The sequence below is a fragment of the Manacus vitellinus genome, unplaced genomic scaffold (genome assembly GCF_001715985.3).
Source record: "Manacus vitellinus isolate BGI_N305 unplaced genomic scaffold, ASM171598v3 scaffold_4_pilon, whole genome shotgun sequence".
Taxonomy (NCBI): Eukaryota; Metazoa; Chordata; class Aves; order Passeriformes; family Pipridae; genus Manacus; species Manacus vitellinus.
The window spans coordinates 31,384,089-31,407,210 of NW_021940604.1; the positions used below are offsets into that span (position 1 = coordinate 31,384,089).

Sequence of the window (23,122 nt, forward strand, 5' to 3'; positions counted from 1 at the left end):
TACTTCAGCCTAGGTTTGAGAAATGCAGCTGGGGTGCTGGTGATCTAATTAAACCAAGTGATACATGATGCAGCTTGGAGACAGCCCAACTCTATCTCCAGTAAAGGGATACAATATCTGAGGGCAGAACCAGTTTTCCCACCACAACCTTCTCTTTTTTTTCCTTCTCCTAGTTTTGATTCTTTGGTGCGCAGGTGGCAGTGTATCACATTACTCAGAAATAATCAGATAAGTACCAGCAGCAAGATGGTTGGCATTCTCTTCACAAGATTCCTCAGGAAAAACAGATTTTGGACCAACGCCAGGATGCAATCCAGGTCCAGCACTAACACACTGCCCTGCCCTTGTCCTGGTGCAGTGAGGTGAAGACGGCCATGATCAGATTTAAGCACCAGTAACAGAGCCAGCAGCTGTTCAAGGGAGACCCTACACGTGCATATAATGCCCTCCTGTCCCCCTTGCCTTGCATTTTGTCTTCACAAATTTCAATCTCCGTGGGACTAGGGGTTATCTATTGCTTGTTGCTAACTTAGACAAGGCATATGCCTATATCAAATCATTGTATGTGCAAATACAGAACAACTTCATGTAGTGCTCGTGAATGAAGGGAAGGGATATCTTCTCTGGGCCAGGTTCACAGCAGTTGATCCTAATATTCAGTAACTCATTTTGCAAGTTAAAAAACTGATTTCCAAATAAAATCACATAATAAATTTAACATGCTGAAACCCATTTTGTTTGCTGTATTATCTCATAGCGAAGAAAGAAGATTAAATGTACAGATCAGAAAATATCTTTATGATCTTCAACTACACACGGAAAATTTCCCAGGAACATGGGAAAATGTGGTTAAGCACCACATAATCTGTTTATTTAGCAGATTTAACATATTTTAATGTATTAAATTTATTTGCTTCTACCACCCAATTAGGGTATGCTATAGGTACAGGAATCAATTACTTCTCTATAAAACAACTATGGATGATTAATCCAAGGCTGGACTGATCATTACTTTGAATTTAGAATATACTTTTTCTTCACTTTTATGTCCTTTTAATTCCCCCCACTGCAAAATGCAGCAAAGAAAAGTATTTCAGAGGAATTCACACTTCAGTAGCATCTAAATGTCCGTGAGTTCTGCTTCATGATGTCTCTGTAATGGCCATAAGATCATTAAATCACCTCATAAATAAGCAATGTGTTAAAGAAATGATGCAAATGCGATGGCAAAATAATAAATCATTGATATGCCATTACTTAAAGGCTATTCTTAAAAGCTTAGGCATTTGGTGGTACAGTGGAACACAGAGTGAAGTGGGATTACTTGGGTTGGAATCCCTCTTTCCAACAACTGGCCGTATGCAAAGGGCACAGAGTCACAATGAGGTTCATGCACTGACCTGGTTCTTTTCATGGACAGAACAGAAAGCACTGAGCAGCACCCTAATGATGGGCAAGTGATTATAACGAGCAGCCACATGCAGACAGGTATCTCCTGCCTGCAAACAGAAACAAAGCTCTGAGCATGTAACCACAGTGAGAAAGCCTGCATTTGTCATGGTGTTTGGGGATGAAATAATCCTATTAAACCAGAAAGAGCCATAAATACCACACACCTCCACTGAATAGCTATGCTGTCTTCTCTCTGGTACAAAATGTGCTATCACAGGTGGGAAAGTTTAACAAGAGGTGGGGTCAGGCAAGGTGGGGGCATGAATTCATTAACCACTGATGGGAAATACCAGAATTATAAAATGCTGGTTTACTGCACTACAAAACCTGAGTTACGTTTTCCCATTAAATCTCTCTTTCTGAACCACAAAACCAATGCGATATGGAATCTCAATCAGGGGGTTGTACATAATGTAGAAAACATGAGGAATGGGGGGCCAGGACAGCAGTCCCATGAGGAGTGGCACTTGTGCAGCTGAGACTGGGAGCTGGGAGCAGAGCCACACACAGTTTCCACTTCTGTGTGTCTCTGCCCACTTTGTTATCAAGCAGAGACAAAAACATCTGGCTTCCTTTGTAGATTGGTTTTTTTCCTTTGTCATGCCAGAATCATTATAAAGTAGGAGGAAAGCTGTCTGCTACTGAGGCCACCTTGAATCTACCTCCTTTGACAGACTGACACACAGTATATATGATCTGCAGGTCTGAAGACTTTCACCACTCTGGCATAAAACCCCTTTAGGTTTTCCATCTTTTTGAGAGAGGAGCCCTTTTGCAGAATTGCGCAACAGTGTATGGGTCAGGCCATCAGGACCCCAAAAGGCAAGAAAGACCAGCTGCCTCAGTCTGTGCAACAGCTAAAACCCTTTTGGCTCCTTCCATCCCTGCTCAAGAGATGGATAGAAGTAGTGCATCACTCAGTCCTACCAAAAGCATTCCTGTACATGATGTATACAATGGTTGACTAGTGGGTTTTTTCAATATCATTTATAATAAAAATCACAGCTTAAAGCCTGAGTATTTCTACAAGTTAAAGCAATACAGCTAAAACAAAATCACACAAAAATGAAAATGCTGTTTTCAAAACTCACATTATTTTTGAGGTCTGCTCGAGATCCTCCAAGTAACAAAACACGGGTGCTCTGGGAATGGCTATTCTGGCAAGCCAGGTGAAGAGGTGTATTACCTGCCTTAGAGAAATGCAAGAAAATATAAAAGCCATTTAGAAATTGGACATAAGCATTAAAAATAAAACCTCACAGGTCTTCCCACATGAAGATCTACCCAGCAGTGGGAAACTATCACTGTTAGTTTCCCAAACACATGAGCTGAATGAACCTGGAGCCTGAAATCCCCTCTTCATCCTGGCAACAGCTTACCTGGGATATAGTAAAGGCAGAAATTGAACAGTCTAATGATATCTGCATTGGTCAAGTCTGTTTGCAGGAAGCAAAGACTCTGGAAACTGTCTCATTTATTAATATCAAGTATTTCATTTAAAGAACTATAATTCTTGTGTTTGGGGTTTCCCCCATGCACACACACAAAGAAACACACTGCCAGGGCGTGGCATCTCTGATCTTGAGTGAGCCCAGCTGCAACTGCTGCAGGGGATTGGGCAGAACAAGGGTCACGACGACTCCTCTCTCCTTATGATTGTAACACAAACCTAAGTCTGGCTGGAGTTGTGGGTGGTCTCATAGGGCATAGGTCTCATAGGGTCTCATCCTGCCCTATAAGAAGAAGCCTCAGAAAGCACAAAAATCTCCAACAAAGATGAGAAAGGGGAAAAAAAGCCACCCAAACTCCAGAGAATCACATGCTATTGTTCTTGAAAGAAGCCAACATGTAGTTTTTATGGACAGAAATCAAAGAAGCATTTGCTTGTCTTTTGTCTTTCTAACACTATGAAAGATTTTATTGGTGTGACAAGTTTTTCTGACAGCATTTGGCTTTTGTTGGCCTGAAAATGTCTGTAGTTTTTTGGCTCTTGAGAGCTAGAAATTAAATCACCTCAGGTAAAAAGGTTTCCCAGGCTTATGAGGCTGCCCATTCACCTTGATTATGTCCTTTAATTTGTCCTCCATGCTTTCAAAACACAGATCAAAGCTGCAGGGTTTGAATTACAAAAGGCCAACTCTTGATGTGGTCTTAGGTCTTCACTCCCGTGTTTCAGACTATTTCAGACCTGAATGTAGTCTCCAAGCTGCAGCAAACATGAACATTTTCGTTCTCAGCTAAATTGTATTTAAGTGCGAATTTTTTCCCTCCTGGGTTTATATGTGAATATCTCCAATGCCTTTACCATTTGCTGTTTGGCAGGGAGACCCCAGAGGGAAGGCCAGAGGTCCTGTGCAGCATGTGATGAGTGAGGACCTCAGTGCTGGGAGAAGTCATGGTGCTGGTGCTAAGGGTCAGGGATCACAGAGCAGCTCATCTGGCTTGTCTCCCATGGAGCAACAAATCTCTCACCAGCTTCTGGAGAGGGAGAGGGGGTCCGAGTTGTACCAATCTGGGAATCTCCACTGAAATGTACAGAGTGATAGAGGATCTAAAAAGAAGGCTATAACTTATCTCACTGGATGATCTATCACAGCAGAAGAGTTTTTATTAAGCCAACTTGACTGAAAATAAACTGCATGTCCAGGGTCATTGCTGCACAGAAGGAATACAGCTACCCAGGTGATATTAACCATGAGTTACGGAAAATATGGAGTCAAATCCCTCCTGTCTTCTGCCGCTTCACAGGATTTGACAAATCTAGCAGCCCGTATCTGTCCCATCCAGCCAAGATCACACAACTCCCAGATGTAAGACAACAGCCCATGGGATACTCTGGCACATGGCATCAGCCCTGGCTGCCAGAAAAGCTGTCAGAATGCTTATGCCTTGTCATCAGTAACACAAAAAGCTGAGAGACCAGAGGAACCATTTGGGGATTAAGTAGACTTAAGCTCTTCGTTTTTCTTGAAGTTAAAAGGGATAAAAACACGTGGAAGCATGCATAATTCCCACATTTTTCAGCAGCTCCTGAGAACAGATCTTGTCCATTAAAAACCACCCAAAGAGTGAAATGCTAAGGGAGAGGATTGTGAGGGTAAGACATCAAAGGCCAGCACAGGAGCTGTTCACACAATATTAAAGTTTGCCAGTCATATTTCAGCCATCAACCCTGCTGAGCTATTCTGTGCACATACTTTCCCAGAGGGGTTGTCTCCAGCTGATATAGGCTGGCTTCTAAGCTAAATCTTCTAATTCCCTGAGGCATCCAAGCATGCAGGATAACCAGACTTGCATCTTAAGCCCACACCTTTGTACAGAAGTGTATGTACATACATAGACAAGTGTATCCAGGGGTAGAAGCATAATGGTTCACAAGATTTTATAGTCTTTATAGTCAAGCATGGGAAGTTTTCTGAAGTACCTTTGATACAAATCTAGGTGGATATTACAGCAAAAATAAAAAGAAAATAAAAAATAGTAGTTGAAATAATATAAAAGAAGGAATACACATAAAATAATATCAAAGATTATGTAATCACAGACCAAAGTAACAATTGTACACCATAATTGTGCAAACACATGGTTATATACTGCATATAAGTGCATATACAGAAACACTATGCCCAGACAACGTGCCTTTTTACTCTAAATCTTAGACTTTGGACAGCTGTCTTGGCTCTTCCCCAATCCCCTTCAGTTGTTGTTTTAGAGACACATTTACCAAAAAAAGCTCAGAGATCCCACAAAGCCATCCCAAAGTCCTCTTACCTCTAAGGAAGGGCACAGTGCCAACTGTGTGATCTGACCGACCCATCTGCAGAGGGATCCAAACTCTGACTCCTCTCACACCACAGACTGCTACCACTATTTCCTAGACTATTCCATTAGCTTTTGAATTAGTGAATTGAAGTGTCCCACAGTTATAACAACCAGAGTGGAACTAAAACCCCATGCTTTGTTATTCCTTCCTCTAAACGGCTCACAAGGTATTATAAATAACTAAAGAAACATAATCCAGGTTCATTACAAGATTTTGGGAAGAGACTATGCTAATATATTAGGAAGAACTTAGTAACAAAAAGATACACTTCCTCCCCCACCCCCACCCCATGGTTTACATTCCTTTGGCTGTTGAATTCCTGGAAAAAACCCACATTTTCAATACCATTTTCCTATTAGTACAATTCATTTCCATTTTAAATCATACCAATCACAATGAATCTCCTTGGTATAAATTAGAGCACCATGGAGATTTCCACAGGAATGGCAGTGTTCCTCAGCTGTAATTAATGTATCATTCAATGTGCTATTGAGTTTATCCGGCATCAGCTGTCAAAATATGAATTTCCTAATGCCTGTGGATGAACCATCCAGGCGTGACAAATGCGAAAAAAAAATATCAAAAAATCCCACTAGGAGCTGGTCCCCCCACCTGCTGAGAAATGCCATGACCAGAAATATCCAATTCTGAGAATCGGCCACCTTATACCAGAACTGAAAGCTCCTCCTGCATGGGTCTCACCTTGTTCTTGGCAAGAACGTTGGCTCCTGCTTTAACAAGCACTTTGGCAGACTGACTGAATCCATGCCAACAAGCTTCATGAAGAGCAGTGTTCCCATCCTGAGGAGCACACACACAAAGAGGAGAAGGTTATGTGCTGCATAACCTGCTCTCTCAAAAACTATTTTCCTTTCCTACTAGTTTATTTTCTATTTTATTTTTAGCAGATGGCAAAAATAGGGTTATTTCTTTTGTCTGGAACTTGAAATTAGTTATATTTGCTCTCAAACTAAACTTAAAGCCTGGGATTCTCAAGTTGCTGAGATAATCATGGGAAACTGCAGTGTTTTGAGCAGGATGTAGTATGGTTGGACATTACTTTATTTCTTCCCTTAATGAGCTGAGAACAGACTCTTAAACCAAAAACTATCAGCCTAATACAAAAGCATAACTATATCAGCAACTTATATTAAAGAAATGGTACAACTTTTTTATTTTCAATGTAACTGTTGCAATTACTTTCAAAGCATCAGAAGTATAAACTATAAACTATAACTTTCTCTCTGAGACCTTAATATTACTGACTGGCAAGGGTGCCATCCCACAGGGCTTTGCTTTTGCCTGTTACCTTGTCTTGTCTGTCCAAAGCACACCCCTCTTGAATCAGAGTTGCTATGATATCGGTGTTCCCTACCACAGCAGCTCGGTGCAATGCCGTCTGATCACCCTGCAAAAAGAAGCAAATTTGTAATTGGTACCGTTCCCATCTCATTTTGACTCACTGCAAATGCAGGCAACACACACAGGGGCTGCATCTTCAACACACATACTGTTTAAATCCAAGCTGCCTTGAAAACAGTCCCTGTAAACAACTACCAATAAAGTTTCCAAGATCAATGAAGTAATTGAAAGTATCAAACAAACCGTTCACAGAATTTTGCAAGTCATCACAATCCCATACACAGCGCTGAAACATTCTAAAACTGGTGGTATTAGAAGGCAGTGAATCGTTTGGCACGACATGTGGTGGGGGAAAAAAGTTTTCCCCCTGGAGTTCAAAAAATGGTAACCCCCAAGGGGGTGGTGTCCCTTGGGGTTAATCCAACCAGCACTCATGCAAAATTTAAACATATCACAACCAGGTCGGAAAAGAAGGATGACGAGGTAGTAGTTGGAGAGGAGAAGTGGCCATATTTTGAGACCACGAGGAGAGGGGTCTGGAGCCCCGCTGGGGGCTAGGCCCCCCCCGGCCCTGGCTGGGGGGCTGCAGGAACTTAGAACAGTGTTAGACTGGGCCAGGTAGCTAAGAGCTGGGGGAAGTCTCTCCACTGTGAGCAGCAGTAGGAACGGCGGCAGAGACAGCAGTGAATGGAGAGACTATGGCTGAAAGCCAAGAGATAAGATGCAGCAAAAACGGGCTGCAGCCAAGCAGGAAGACACAGAGATCTCTAATGGAGAGAGAGAGAGAGAGGACTAAGCTCTACAGAGAGAGAGTTAAGGGTAAGAACTGAATTGAATTCTCCAAAACCCCTCTGAGACCTCTAGAGAGGAGGGGTGGTGGACTCCTACTTGAAGGGAGTCTTAGAATGCAGCAGTACCGGAGAGAGGAGCTAAAAAGCTCAAAGACGTCCTGGAGCTGGACCAGGACAGCCAAACGGAATGCAGAGGGGATGACCTTGCCCCATCTCGCTGCTGCCAAGCTGGCAGTTTTGAGACAGAGCACAGGAGCTCTGGTAGAACTCTTGAGGCAAAGACTTTCAACTGAAAGCTGCCCGAGACGTTCTGACTCAGGGGTGAATCCCCTGAGGAAGGGACTTTCACGAAGATGCCCCTGCAGTTCGTGATATGCCCATAGTGAAGCGAGTTTTGTCCCTGCTGGCAGTCCGTGGGTGAGACCTTCGCTTGGAGTCGAAAGGCCGAGAGGGGTGAGAGGACTCCCTTGTGTGTATTGGAAAGAGATCCAGCTACAACAATCCAGTTACAGCTGCAGCATGAAAGAAGAGAGACATTGCTGCCCTGAGAGTGGAAAGGATCTTTCCTTTTCCCTTCTGGACTTTTATTGGAAAGAGAAGAGATTGATCCATTGTAAATACTGATTTATCATAGGAGAGATAGTTAAGATTATGTATATACTGTATTATAATATTTATTTGTGTAGTCATTGTAATATAATTCCCTTCCCCCCATATTGAGTCTTGTGTCGTGTCTGGAAAACCCATCTCACACTGGGTGAGATGTGGGGGGGGGGCTTGGATTTGGGAATTGGATTTTAGGAGTCTCAAACTACGACACTAATAATCAACAGTATCTGTAGGGAACTACAGGGAATTACAGGCTGTCGCAATTCATCATAATGATCCTCCAGTACTTACACTAACTGGATGAGGCTCTCCTGTTTTGACTCTCATTGCTCCATCAGCCCTGCTTAGGATAAGGAGCACAAGATGAGATCAGTCTCTTCAGTACCTCTGATGAATTTACCAATTAGTGCTACAAGTGGAAGCAACTTTATGATGAGCATCACAACGGCAAGACTTGATTCACTCAAACAGTTGAGCAATCTTGAGGTCCAAACAACCTTCATTTCTCATTGACCTGCCATGTATGAGCAACAGGCAAGTTTCTTACATCAGTTTATTTCCTTTATGGCCAAGGTTCCAAAAGAAATGATGCTGATGTGGTCATCTTGTCTGACTGCCCGTCTATCTCCCCTCTAACAACTGTTGAACTCATTTGCTGAATTAGAGAACCCAAGATTAATTTTCTACAAGCCTTCCAGAAACTGAAGATTAGGGAGATGCAAACCACTGGCCCTGCCCAATGAGGGTTATCTATATATTTTTATGTGCATGTTGGTGAGACCCTGATAAACGAGGGGAAAGGGAAGGATTTATGCAGCAGTGTGTAGGGATGTAAGACACCGACTGATGGGAAAATGAGCTGCAGTAGCTCCACTACTGCCACAACAACTGGTCTTGGCTTTTCTTTGAAATCACTTTGAACCCACAATGCTGAAGCACAGCCTGAGTCCACAAGCAAAGACAGGCTTCAAAGCTACACACAGCCTTTTTCGGGATGAATAAACAGAGAGGGAATCCAATCCACTTCTACCTATCTAGATAATGGTCACCACAAACACACGCAAGGCAGAGATACGCCATGTATCCTGGGGGAAAAAGGCCCACAGGAAGCTAGTCCTAAACAGAACAAAATTTCTCTGCTACAAATCTGTATCAGATAATAGCATATTATATTAAATACTAAAACTAGAGGAATTTCTGTGTTTTCTGTTCTACAGTCTACAAGTCTTTAGAAAACTGGCTAATTTGAATAATTTGTTCTCAAAGGTAATTAGCAGCTGACTTAAAACTTGCTCTTTGTGGGGTTCTTTTGTGCTAATGATACCAAACTAGTTATTAATCTGTATAGAAAAAATGAGTATTACCAACTACAACCTTTCAATAATCCCTAAATCATTAAATTGGCTTATAGTCATGAAGTTGATTTTAAAAAATTGTGTTGAAGGTCCTTTTTTAAAAATTGCTATCTATGTTTTTTCTCTAGAGGCTACATACTTTTACTTTCATTCTTGTGATTGGAAATGTATTTTAAGAGATTTTGAACAAAGACAGTAATGCTTCCAAGAAGTGGGACTTTCAGAAAAGCACAAAGTGTTGGAAAACTGACAGCACTGCAAGTGCTCTGAATTTTTGTATTTGTTCCAAATTCAAAGACAATCAAAATGTTATGGAAAATGTCCAAATTATATCATCTCACAAGTGCAAGTGTCAAATAGTTACCAGTAACTATGACTATATGGAAATTTGCTCAACAACAAGCTTTCTTGAAAATGCATGGCACTGATGACTGGCGCAGCTACTGCTACTGCAGCAATGGGTAACGTGGACAGTGCAAAAGTCATTTTATCTGACTGTCACAAAGTGGAAAGTAATCCACCAACCTATCCCTGCCAACTGCTATTGCTGCACCAGCAAAACTACAGAAGATATTATAAAACAGACTAAAACAAGATGGTAACTGCCACTGCAGTGAATGGAGTTTGAACAATGAATGGTTGGTTGCTACTTCTTTACAGTCTAAGAAATTACTGTGGAGAAGATTAAACTGGAGGCAGGAATGGTTTGTACTGGATTTAGTTTGTAATTAAGGATCTTCTCACTGGGCCAGTTTAAAACAAGGCTGTTCCTGTCATTAGCCCAATCTCGTCACAGTAAATGCAGAGAGGTCAAAGGCCATTCAGTTTTTTAGAGTGTGTTGATATTACAGCTACTTTTAATGCCATCTCATTTCATTCATGGCTGGGCTTCCCGAACGAAGATTTGGGAAGGGCTCTACCCACGTTTGTTACAAGTGCGCTGGTGGCTAAAAAGGCCAATACGAGACAGGCATGTCCGGTTGCAAAAGGCACAGCAGAAAGATTCCTTAGATGGTGTATTCTGCAAGACACAATTCTTTCTGCATTGTCTTTTCTCCTCAAGAGTGATCCTGCGTGCTTTCTCAAGAGCATCAGCAGCGTTATAGATGGTGTGTCTCCAGACCTCCCGATTGGAGGCCAGAGTAGACCAGTTATGTTGATCAATATGGCCAAGGCTGAGATGTTGTTTCAGGGAGTCCTTGTACCTTTTCTTCAGGGCTCCTCTCTTGCAGCAGCCAGTGGCAAGTTCACCATAAAGCAAGATCTTAGGGAGGCGGTGGTCCTTCATCCTTGAGATATGCCCTGCCCAACACAGCTGTGTTCTCAGCAACATATGGCTTCAATACTTGTGACTGCTGCTTGTTCTAGAACAGACGTATTGGTCACATAATCTGACCAGTGGATGTTTAGGATTGTACACAGGCAGCGTTGAGGGAAGCATTCTAGGAGTCACAGGTGGTGGCGGTAGATGACCCGTGCTTCTCACCTAAAAAACCATTGTGCAGGCTCAAAGGCTCTACTCACATTTGCAAAGCCCTGTATCAACATCTTCTACAAATGGCATCTCATTTAATTTCAAAACAAACACATTTGTTTATTTGGAAAGCAGGAAGCATGCCTCACTGCTGCAAGAGCACGTCTCCCTTGGGCAGCCCAAACCCATGTGCTGGAGTAGGACTGAGACAGCTTCAGCCATGCCTGAGCTTTGTCCCATATTCGATTCTGGTCCCTGAAGTGGAAGCCCAGGTAAGCGAAAGGATGCAAGTCCCGCAAATGGCAGGTTCAGGTGCCTCCTGTCCAAGGTATGGGCTTTGGTGCCAACATCTTCCCTACACAGCATGGGAAGAGCCAAGCATCTAAGAGTAAGGTCCAACCCACACCCTGACTGGGAAAAATAAACACCTCATCCCTGTAACAGGGACTGTCAAAGGATATCTCAAACCCTGTTTCATCGACTGAGGTACCTCCCAGTGATGAGATGGCACATATCAGTGTCCTGGTGTAGGTCCATCCCTACCATCCCCTGGCCCCTCAGCCAGCAGGACAGAGCAGGACTCGGTCAACTGTTCCCTCGGACCTCAGCACAAATATTGACCTTAAACTGCTTAAGGTGCTGTGAAAGCTGAATGACCAGATTGCAATGCCCTCTGTGTGAGAGTCATTGAGTGCCCCAGCCATGGATGGCGTAGCCCACCTATAAATAACACTGCCTGTCCTGCTGCACTCTAACCTGTCTTGCCTTCCCATCAGCAGTGGAGCAAATCCCTACCTTGCCTTTTATGGAGTCAGAGAAAACAGATACTTTTTTTTCACAGCATGAATTTTCAGACAGTGTAATCACTGAGTTGTGCATCTTTTATTAATTGCTAAAATAACTGTCTCTGAAAGCACTCATCGGATTTCTGCTTTTAGCAAGGCATTAGGGGGCTCTTCCAGAGGCTCAGAGAGCAATTACAGCGGTAAATGTGTATTAACTGTCCAGACTATTATACTGGGCACAATTTATGATCCTATTTGCAAGAGATTTATGCCTTCGGAACAGACTGCAGATCAGTAGCAATAAAGAGGGATAACTCCAGCGCTGTGTCACACAAACATGACCTTGACAGAAAACAGTCTGCCTAAATGCAGATGTGGGCCCCAAGCCAAAAAGACTTAAAAGTGAGGCTAGATAGAAGTAAGGCACTAAGGTCTACACTAGTGAATCTTAAACCCCCTTAACTCAGACTCTGACTAGCCCTGAAGGCAACTCAAACTCATTCCACTCCAATGCCCTGGACATCTCAGTGTGCAACACTGCCACAGGGCACTGCTGTCATGGTGGCACTGCACACCCTTGCCCTGCTGCAGCCCCTAATGCCGACATCTCTCCTCCTCTCTCTCACCCTACGAGTGCTCTCCTCATGTGCTTGCTGGAAGAAGCTCCATACATGTTGCAGGTATGCCCATCGCCCTTCGAAATGATGCCAGTGAAGAAAGTGGCCACTGGCTCTTCTGCAGCAGCCCAGAGGTTACTTGCACAGTTTGTCTTGCCGTGACAGCACTGCAGTGTTGAAAGTGCTCCACTTTTAAGAAAAATCTTGGTATTCATTGGAATAGAAAGAGGAAGACACTGGGAGACTGGGATAGAAATCTGCATCCCCTGATGCAGAGGATGCAGGACTGCACATCTGAGAGCTCTACCTGTAACAGGGCTGTTACACAGTAGAAGGTAAATTTCCAAAGGGTGAAACCATGTTCTTTATAGAGAGCTTAAGCACCTGCTGTCAGGAGAGGGTTGCAGGCTGGGAGTTCTGACAAAAGGCAGATACTTAAATCTTGACCTCTCCACGGACTTCAGCATTACCCTTCCTTTAGCACTTGTGCATTGGTTAGGCTGGGCTGGTGGCATTTGCTCAGTGTCCTGGTTTTTGCAACTACCTCCCTGACTACCTTAAAAAGGTGGATGCAACCACTGGGATCAGGCACCTGGAAACTGGACAGGCATCTATTTTACATGTGAAGTTCACCCCAAGGGAAATGAAACAATACAAGTGACTTACAAAACAGTTTCAGACAGACTTCTGAACAGCTCTTCTGTGTTACTGGAGTCTCTATTATAGACTCTACTACCCAAAATGAGTGAGATTTGGTTTACGATAGTTTGTAATACCTGTTAATTTTTCCTTTCTCTGATTTAAAAAAAACAACCTATAACCACCATAATTTGTTATCCTGCACGCTCCTATTCTCCAGAGCATCCATCAGTTGTACAATCTCCCTTAAAGCCCTTCTCCAGTGCCACACTTTACCTTCTCACTGTCCTTCTACGTTTGCAGAAATCAACAGACTGTCTTGCTACTAGAGAATTGCACCAAAATCACAGAATGGTTTGGATTGGAAGGGACCTTAAAAGATCATCTAGCCCAACCTCTCCACCACGGGCAAGGACACCTTCCACTAGACCAGGTTGCTCAAAGCCCCACCCAGCCTAGCTTGGAACACTTCCAGGGATGGGGCATCCACAGCTCTGGCGAACCAAAAAATACCAGCAAAAACTCATGGCTTCAATCCCTGATACAAAGTGCTGGATGGCACTTGCAAAGTCATATACTATAAAATCAAGCCACTAAATTCACAGTAGAAATATCAAAATATTTTAAAGTTAAAATATAACTAAGTGTTGAATATTTGCAGGACCATACAAGCATATGTGGATAACCTGAAGCAACCCTTACAAAGGCAACTGAATATGCCCTCATGTTTCTCAGTGTGTCTGTGCTGCCTTCCTCCTCCTTTGCTGAAGAGAGACAGTCATCATGATACACAGGGAAAACAACTCCACTCTGAACAATAAATGATGATGCATGATCAGCAGAAGTGATCAAGGCATGAAAAATAATCATGAATGAAACAAATTACTGTCTAAATGAAATGGAAGCACAGGAATAAGCCACTTTGCATATTTTCATTCAGCTAGAAATGATTATGAACCCTGGGATATTGCTCCATTATTTGAAACTAAGTTTCTGCTTCTTAAATTGGAGTTTCCAGAAGGGAAGTTTCGGGGCCTCTGGCCTTTGTTTTAAATGACATTGTTTTCCCAGTTAGATCTTCAGAGAGTGCATACAGGGCAGGAAAGCTGATGCAGAGCACCCAGCCCCAAGCTGGCCATGCAGCCATGCAGCGCCGCAGAGCTCAGCCATGCCAGATCGCCCGGCCAAGGTTTTGCAGCATGCACTGTGCGAGGTGTCAGGCTCAAGGCAGGGGGGATGCACAAGAGTTCTAACCTCCTTCTCTCTCTCTGATCTTCTAGGTTCCTTCCTAGCCTTTCTCTTCTGGTTTCTCTTATTTTTTTCATCCTTGATTTCCTTCACCGGAACAACCTTCTCCTTGACTATTTCTGAGGTGTGTGCTGTGTGGATACTCATTGACCACTCAGAGATGGCATTGGGATCCCAGTAAGAGTTTTCAGTATTGGCAGGGAGAAGAAAAGAGTTAGCTCCCGGGGTGGCGTATTCTACAGAGCTGGACTCCACCGGCTGAAATTCATAATAATCCCACTCCAGGCCACTGGAGGTCATTCTTCAACTAATTCTTACGGCTCTTAACCATGTTTAAAGAATGTATCTGTAGAACATGAAGGGAGCATTTTAATCTCTCCATGACATTTAGCAACTTTTAAGTTTCTGCTTATCAGGCGGCAAATTAAAAGTTGGTCTTGAATTTGTTCAAAATAAAATCTTTAGGTTTCTCGTTATTTAGAAAAATAAAATGTAGATCATCTTTTTGGATTCTTGTGTGTTATCACAATGACATAGACCAAAATCAACAAAGTAATGTACTTTTCAAACAAATATTATAATCCCCACTCTCACAAGCATTTTCACATCTGAACCTAAATCTGTATTCCTGAAAAACAGCAGTGAAATGGACAGATGTTAATCAGCACTTGAAACTAAGATGCCTTCACTGCCACATAAGCACACAATAAAAGTGGCAGAAGGCACAATCAATAGATGGCAACTAAAAGAGACTATGAACATATTCTGTGAGGCATAAACTGTAAAAATGAATTACACAAGAGAAACCATAAATAGAGAACTTTCTTTGAAGACCTATGTAAGAGGAAAGCAGAAATATTTTAGTTAATACCTATCACAAGCAAAAATCTTCATTTGGAGTTTTAGACTTCCATCTCCTACAATACAAATCCAAACATACCCTCTGAGACTCAGCAAGTCCCAAGGCTCTCCTCAATCCCAACCAAATTACTTTGTACTAAATACAAAGCTAAAAATCAAAATACATTTAAACGAAACAGAATCTATGAATCCAGCATGCATTTATTCTTTCATATTAATCACCACATTTAGAAGCAGTATCCAATTGTCGTGAGCAAAGTCCCTGAGAAGTTTGCAAGACAAGTGAAATAGGTCTTCTACAAGCTGCATATTTCTACAACTACAAGACTCTTTAAGGAACTGAAATGATGTTAAACATTGATTTACTGTTTTTCCATTACAGCTATCAGGTTTATATATAAACAGCCTAGATTTTATTCCTAGAGGATTAAAAATAATAAACCAGACTTACTCAAAAACCGGTTTCCACAGAAATCCAATTTGACCAAATCAGTGGAAGCTGTTGCTTTCTTAAAGCAGCAACTTGCTTTTCTCAGGAAAACTGACTGTACTTGTAAAGTACCTGCAATTTTGTCTTAAATACCTGATGAATCATTTTCACCGGGAGAAGTCAAAAAACATACCCAAGATACATCTGAATAAACTGATACTTCCACTGCACTTGCAAATATGTTCCATTTCACAGATGGGCACAGTGAAAGAATAAAGAGTGCAGGAAGCAAATTTTCTTTCTAGAAAAACAAGTTTCCCTGTGAAAGGCTGGCCACATCAGTACCACAGTCCTAAGTTCGTCAGACAAGCTGCTCATGTGTCACAGGGAATCAGCTACTCATGCAGAGGAAGAAAACAGCTTTCTAATTTCTATAGATATTTAATTCTCTAGATGCAAATGAATGCCTATGGGGATTTTCAAAAGGCACCTAGAAATTTCCAGTGTCCTTCTAATAGTCATACAGATGCCTCTACTAACCATCTTTGGACCTTTAGGTCCTTTGAAGACTCTCCACCTTTACAGGGGGAAAAAAAGCAACCCTTCCTCGAAGTTCTTCCAGCGTGCCATCAGAAGTTAGCAATTAAATCTGCAGAAATCATGTTTATTCGACTGCTATTTCACATTTTTCATCAGAGTGAGATAACTAAATCCATGTTACCTCATGTTACCACGTGCCTCAAAGGCTGTTCCAAGATTAGAACTACTCTTACAGAAACCTGAGAAATTTCAGTAACTTACATGTTTTACTGAATGAAAAAAAATTTGCAGAAAGCTTGTTTCATTGTGCTGGTGCTTCACCACACAACACTTTCACAGATGCGACCACCCCCACATCACGTGTGGCTGCCAACGGGACGATCTCCCTGCAGTGTTGCACAGTGCTCTGGGCAGCTGCTCAATACCTTAGATGCTGAGGGATGTGCCTACACAAAAAGTATCTCCCACTTCAGGCCAACATCACAACTGGTTGTGGTCCCTACCTGACATCCTTCAGTGCATTCCCACAGAGCACAATGAGCTCCTAGTGCATTTCTACAAAAAGCGGCAGATGATGACTCTCACTGCTGCTAGTCACACCCACCTGGCACAGCCAGAGCTCTTATAAAGCTCTGCAGCTTGAGCAACAGGACCAAATTATTCATTGAAAACCACCATATTTTACATTGTCTCCCATGCAGTTTTGCATATCCAAACTGGAGGTTACATCTCTGAATTAGAAAACAGACAGATTTTGCTTTCATTTAATCCTACTTCAAAGAAGTGAAGGTCCACTGTTACTTGCAAATCATCTTTCCCCCTCCACTGCAAGCAAGAAAGTTTTTATTTACTTACATCATCCTGAATATCCAGGTCACAACCCGCCTTCAACAAAATCTGGACAACATGGAGATGACCCTTGTGGGCAGCAAGATGCAGGGGGGTCCGGCCATGCTATGAATGAGAAGAAAATAATAATAATACATTAGGGTGAATTTTTATGCATGGCAGTTAAATATAATTTTATCTGCTTTTCATCATTCTTCTGTTTGTACCTCACTCTCTGAAACCTGCAATAGCAGCAACTGACATATATTAGTGTGTCAAAGGCTTTATCTTAGTTTTGTGTATGCTGTGTATATTCCTCCTCCCCCTTCTGTAACATTTCAGTTTATCCCAATGACACTCTATAAAAGGGATATCATATTCACGTAAGGGTACTTCCTTAGAAATCCAGCTCTGTGTGTCCATGCCTAAGCAGAATTCATGACCCTTTTGTTTCTGTCCCTCTGGAGCACAGAACTGTCAACCACTTTCAACTTCCCTCTGTACAGCAAAGTTGCAGTAGCAGGTTAATTCATGTATTGTAGTGGGCACCTTCTTTGTGACAAACACAAGAATTACTGAACTGTTGTGCATGACAGATGCTCCGATGAAAAGGAATGGAAGACTTGTAGTCACTCCGGTGACCTCATGTGTATGACGACTAACTTCATTTTGCTAAAGATCTGTCAGGTTTTTTTTGGACAATACTTATTTTTAAACATTATCTTTCTCTCTCTCTCTCTCTCTCTTTCTCTCTCTGAAATCTCAAGGCATCAACACGAAAACTGAGCGAAACACCTCAAGGTCTGTTAAACAGCAACACTCTAAAACTGTTCACTGCAGATTATTTAATCACAAATAAGCAAACAGGATTCCAGCCATTGCTAAATTCACAAAGTATCTTCACAAAGAATGCTGCTTTCTCTACTAGGTTTTTTATGAGTCACATTATGCTTCACCTCTATCTTTATATATCTATTACTTCATTACTGGTGCTATTGTCTATTTTTCCATCCAATGATTCCACCCAAGGATTTACCCTGCAAAGGAAGATAAACAGCCCTACAATATTACCTACAGAAGGAGCAAATACTTCAAAAGCTATCTGACTACTAGTGGCCTGAAGTAAGCAGAAGGCAACTATCTCTGAGGTTTTAAGCAACTTCTTCAGTGAGCAAACTACTTCAAGTATATAATAAACCAAGCTCGAGACAGGATTGTTTTCATACAGTGAATCCCATACCCACATAGCTGTTAAAACCTTGGTAACTCAGCCTCTTCAGAGCAAAAACAAAAAACAGAACGGCTGGGGACAAAATGTCTGTCTGATTACTGATCAGCTGTGTTGTGCTTCAGAAACATTGTGTTGATTAATTGTCCTACATTATTGATTTGAAGGGCCAGATCTAAGGGCAAAGTCCTCATCCACTCTGACATATGGGTTTCTCAAAACCCAAACATTGTCTCCCGTTAGTAGCAGCAGTTCATTCCCATGTGGGAAACTTCCATTCCTGTTTTGCTGAAGGTGTGGGAAGAGTTCACTTTCAGCTATCACCACTGCCCCTGGGCACCATCCACCCTGTTGCCTGGGTGCCTCTTGCTCGATCTGGTCACAGGTCCCTAAATGCCTGGCCCTACGTGGAAGGGCACTGAGCTGCACTGACCATGTTTCCTTCTCCATCAGCTTGGAGGAGAGCCAGGGCTATGTCACTGTTCTAGGTAACTCAATAGCAGAAGGCATAAAAGTCCCCAAGCAACCCAGGTAAAAAAAAAAAAAGGAGAGAAAACAAAAAGAACCCAAATTGACAAACAATTCTCGGCTATGAACAATATGTTTGGATTATGAATATGTGTGTCAGTACATTCAGATTTACAGGTTCTGACTTTTCTGCATTACTTAATGCCAATATGTAAATCACCTAATCCAGGCATCTATCTAATTTCCCAGCAGGTTATTAATATATCGCGAAAACAATTTATAGCAATCTGTACATGGATCAGGAAAAATCCCAAACCAACCCAACTTGAAGCCAGCTCATGTACATTAGAAGGAAAATAGTGTGAACAACATGAGTACATCCCAACAGGAAAACTTTCTGATAAGATAACCAGCTCTAACCACCAAAAAAATGCTGACATGCAGCCAAAGGCACTGTGTTAAAAGTAAACTATGAAAACAGAATAGGAGTTTGTATCAATACGAGGGGCATGTTTTCCTCAACCATCACATGTTCCTAGGCAATTGTGAGACATTGTGCCTGCTGGCAGGGCACAAGCGCAGGAAAAGGCTGCAAAACCACAGAAGATCAAGATCACATGACCTTCACCTGCCCATTCAGTGCCTTAAGCCACATTAAAATAAAGCTGCCCTGAAGAATGGGCTTATCTGGAGGAGGCTGCCCTCACTCCAGGGAGCACTGCTGTCCCTGGAACCTACCCAACAGGATATGGGCGCTGGAGGACGAGAGGGCACTTGCTGGAAGAGGCCACTGCAGGGCCAGGGAGAGCTGCAAGCAAGGGCCTGGATGTTCTTGTCACTCATTGAAGAGAGGTTCATGTTAACTGTGCATTTCCCCTATCGTCATCCCCAAAGCATTCAAAAATATTATCCAGGTCCCTAAAACTCAGGTTGTTTTTTGTTTGTTTTTTTTTCTTTTTTAAATAAATTAATAAATGGGTTGAAAGACTAAAGGACCACTTTTATTCCAGAGGGTTTGTGTGTTTCAGATTCTCTATACAGAAACATAGGTTCAGAGGCATCTCATCTATTGGAGAGCCCTAGAGAGAGACCTTCAGTAACCAGAGCTTCTGCACACCTGCAGTCCTTGAGTTCTTCCCACTTTAAAGGGACACTATAAACAAAAACTGTGACAGTACCTAAGACAGGAGAGTGGGAAGAGAATCAATTCCAGCACATTATACTAATTAGAGGTTCAGGCTTTTGAAAGAGCACCGATCATCTCAAGATTAATCATAACCCTGCAAAACCTGGCAATGCCAGATTTTCTTCCCAGTAACATTCAAAATGAGAGCAGAGATGGGTGGTACAGATGGACAGTGTTCCAGTATGGGCAACACAAACACTGGAAAAACATTCCCAGCCATTTCCCCACACAAACATACACACAGGTATGTATGTCCATATGCATGCACACACTAATCCAGAATAAACCGTGAGGAAGGGACAAGGAGTTTGGGTGCCCTTCATGCTGTGATGACAAACTTGGAGCACAGCAAGCTTTGGAGAGAAACATTGAATGAGTTTTTGCCACAGCAGCAACAGTCAGGGCTGTAAGTCAAACTAATAGCCCACAAAGTTCTTCTCTCACAGCAATGCACCCTACCCAAAATACATAGGTGGAAGAGAGATGAAGATAGACAGACAAAACTCCCTCTGTGTGTCTCCTCCATAAAGACATTTTGCACTCAATGCTGCAGCACCAAAGAGGGGGTGTATTGGGTCTGGCTGAGCTGGAGTTCATTTCTCATAGTAGCCTTCACAATGCTGTGCTTTGCATTGGTAGCTAGAAGGGTGCTGATAAACACACCAGTGTTCTGGCTACTGCTGAGCACAGCATCAGCACTGTAACATTCCTTCCTCAGTCGAGGGCAAGATCCTGGGAGGGGACTCAAGTAGGCCAGCTGACCCACACTGACCAAAGGGATATTCCAGACCATGTGACATCAGCTCAGATATAAGCTAAGTCAAGGAGCAGGAAGGCAGGCATTCACTGTCTCCAATGGCTGCCTGCTAAGGAACCATTACATGTGCTGAAGCCCTGCTTCTCCGGAGTGGCCAAACATCGCTGCTCATGGGAAGTAGAGAATAAACTATGTTATCTTTCGCTTCCCTTTTGCACGCACAAGCTTCCACTTTGCTTTTGCTTTAAATAAACCACCTTATCCCAACCCATGAGCTGTTTTCTCCACCTTACTCTCTCCCCTGTCTGGCTGAGAAGGGGAGTGATAGAGCGTCTGGGTGGGCAGCTGGTGTCCAGCCAAGGTCAACCCACCACAGGGGGTTTATCTGAATACACACAAGGGTCTAAGGGGGAAAGGAAACATGTACAAACATGGGTGTCTCCTAGATGCTCATTGCAAGGAGACAACACTAAATGGAGGGACTGTTCAACATGCAGACTACTGACTTAAAAGCTTGTGAGCATTGCCAAATATGAACTGTAATGGTTTGGGGGTTATTACAAATATAAATGAGAGACTGCTACAACTTGGGATTAATGAACCAATAAAGCAGTCACTCATATGTTAAAAAAAAAGCAATTTGGACTTCTATTCAAATGTAAACAATTGCTTCATCAGGCAACAAATCATACAAATGGTCCCCCGTCATGGACTTATTGACAAAATAAATGGGAGCTATTTGACTAAGGCTGCAACTTCCAACCACCATGACACGCTGCTATAGCTGTGGGGCGTATTAGGCTGCAGCCAAGCACTGTAAACAGCCACATGAGTTTCAGCAGTAAAATGCAAGGGTAGGTTTTTGTTTGTATTTAATCCGTATTCTAACTTTCAGACATTGTCAGGCACCTGTCGATACACACCATCTAAAAGCAGAACTTTCAGAAGAGTATGTTTGCCAGTGTATGCACTCCACAACCAAACCATCCAGGGGGGCCTCAGTAGCCCAAGCTGCATGATCTTTCCCTATGTTTATGTATGTGTAGATACTTCATGAAAGTACATTCAGTTCTCCATCTCACCCTGCACTTGTGATGCACAAGGACTGTTATTTATTCATCCATTCTGCACTCGTACAAAAAATGCCTATCCACATTTTATTGGAAAGCTTGAAAGCAAAATCCAAGTCTTGTCACATTGTTCACACTGATGATTTGTTAGACTGTTCTCCATGAATAACCTGCTTGCTCAAGTCAGCAGAAAGTTTCCCACCGACCTCAACAGGCATTCAGAAGTCCCTAAATGTTCGCTAGTCCCTTTTCATTTATCTTTATGTATTGTTTAAAACAGACACAATTAGCTTTACAAACTGAAGGAGTGCAAAAATGTGAAAGCACCAAAATACATTTCCTTTTTTGTTTCTGTCTTAACTTAAAACAGAAGAAAAAAAGAGATTGCTTTAAAGAACTCAACGTGCTCTGAAGTTGAGACTCAAAGTACCCCAGCATTACTAAAGTGTTGCCACATGGCATGTTCATAACATGATTAGTTCAAAAGTTAAATCAAACAAACAGAATCACTGAATCAAAACAGAAGTACTACTTTTTGCATTTCCTTGGGGCTTTTTTTTCTGAATTATCATTCCTTCTCTGCAGAATTCAATTTTATAGCTATGATCTTAACGCTATGTTCTGCAGAAAAGCTATATTCTGCTTCTCTTTGAAAATACTCATAAAACCCATGACACTACACAAATTACACTAAAAGTGCCTGTGCCACCTTTATGATTTCTTCTGTTGATCTTTTCTGTGTTTACCAGAGAAGCAGTGTGCTCCTCTGTGTGTGCTTCCTAACACAGCTTTTTCAGGCCCTATTAATCTTGCTATTGAATGCTACACCCTGTGCTGCAACACCCCAGTGAAACCCAACACCCAGTATTTGCTTTGGTGAGCTGGAGCACAGAGGTTCATACCTGGAAATTTGAGCTCCAGAAGTGACTTGTTTCAGCCAGGCATCCTTGGGATGCACCAGAAGCAGATGTCTGGGAGGTGAAATCCCACTGCCCTCCATGCTCCAGGCAGCGTTATAGGAACAAGCTTGAGAGAAGACCTGACCTGATTTGAGATGTCACTACCATGGCTCCTCCGGGGCCATTCCTAGTGGTCCATAGCCCTCTCCCTAATCTACCTCAGAATGAAAAGAAAAGTAACCCAGGAAAAGGACAGCAACATCCTGAGAGGACCGCAAGACATCAGCTCAGCAGAAGTTCCAACGCTTTTGTGTCAAAGTGCAGCTGTCAGTAATGTCACTGAAAGAGAGCTCTGCTACAAAAGGACTGAAAGAAGGGACCAGTTTTCTTGCTTGGAAGAAAAGACTGAATTATAGCAGGCTCAGTTCCTAGTTTTCCAGGTTTTGCAGCTTATTCACCAAAGTACTTGATAAGGGAACCTGCTTGTTGCATTAGCCAATATGTATGATCGGTTGTTCAGGGGATTTTTTTGCCTTTTTCATAAAGAAAACAGCTATACATTTGAAGAACGTCACATGAAAAGGCGTAAAAATGGAAATTACCTCTTTGTCATATGGGGCAGAGTGGCAACAGAGCACCTGACGGAGCAGGTGCCCTTAGAAAAGAGCAGAGTCATGAAGCCTCTGCTGAGCACCACACC

General features: G+C 42.4%; 1 protein-coding gene across 5 annotated transcripts in view; it reads right to left on the reverse strand.

Moving 5' to 3' along the window:
- ANKRD6 (ankyrin repeat domain 6) overlaps nt 1–23,122 on the reverse strand; it is a 90,831-nt gene that overhangs the window by 10,678 nt on the left and 57,031 nt on the right. For 2 of the 5 annotated variants that reach the window (XM_018078052.2, XM_018078050.2), the window contains exons 2-7: nt 16,842–16,940; nt 14,162–14,501; nt 6,585–6,683; nt 5,978–6,076; nt 2,544–2,642; nt 1,401–1,499 (exon numbers count right to left, since the gene is read on the reverse strand). In XM_018078052.2, coding sequence (XP_017933541.2) covers nt 1,401–1,499; nt 2,544–2,642; nt 5,978–6,076; nt 6,585–6,683; nt 14,162–14,455 — 690 coding nt within the window. In that variant the 5' untranslated portion in view covers nt 14,456–14,501; nt 16,842–16,940. The remainder of the gene's footprint in view (nt 1–1,400; nt 1,500–2,543; nt 2,643–5,977; nt 6,077–6,584; nt 6,684–14,161; nt 14,502–16,841; nt 16,941–23,122) is intronic. The other 3 variants (XM_018078053.2, XM_018078054.2, XM_018078055.2) reach the window with 2 other exon arrangements.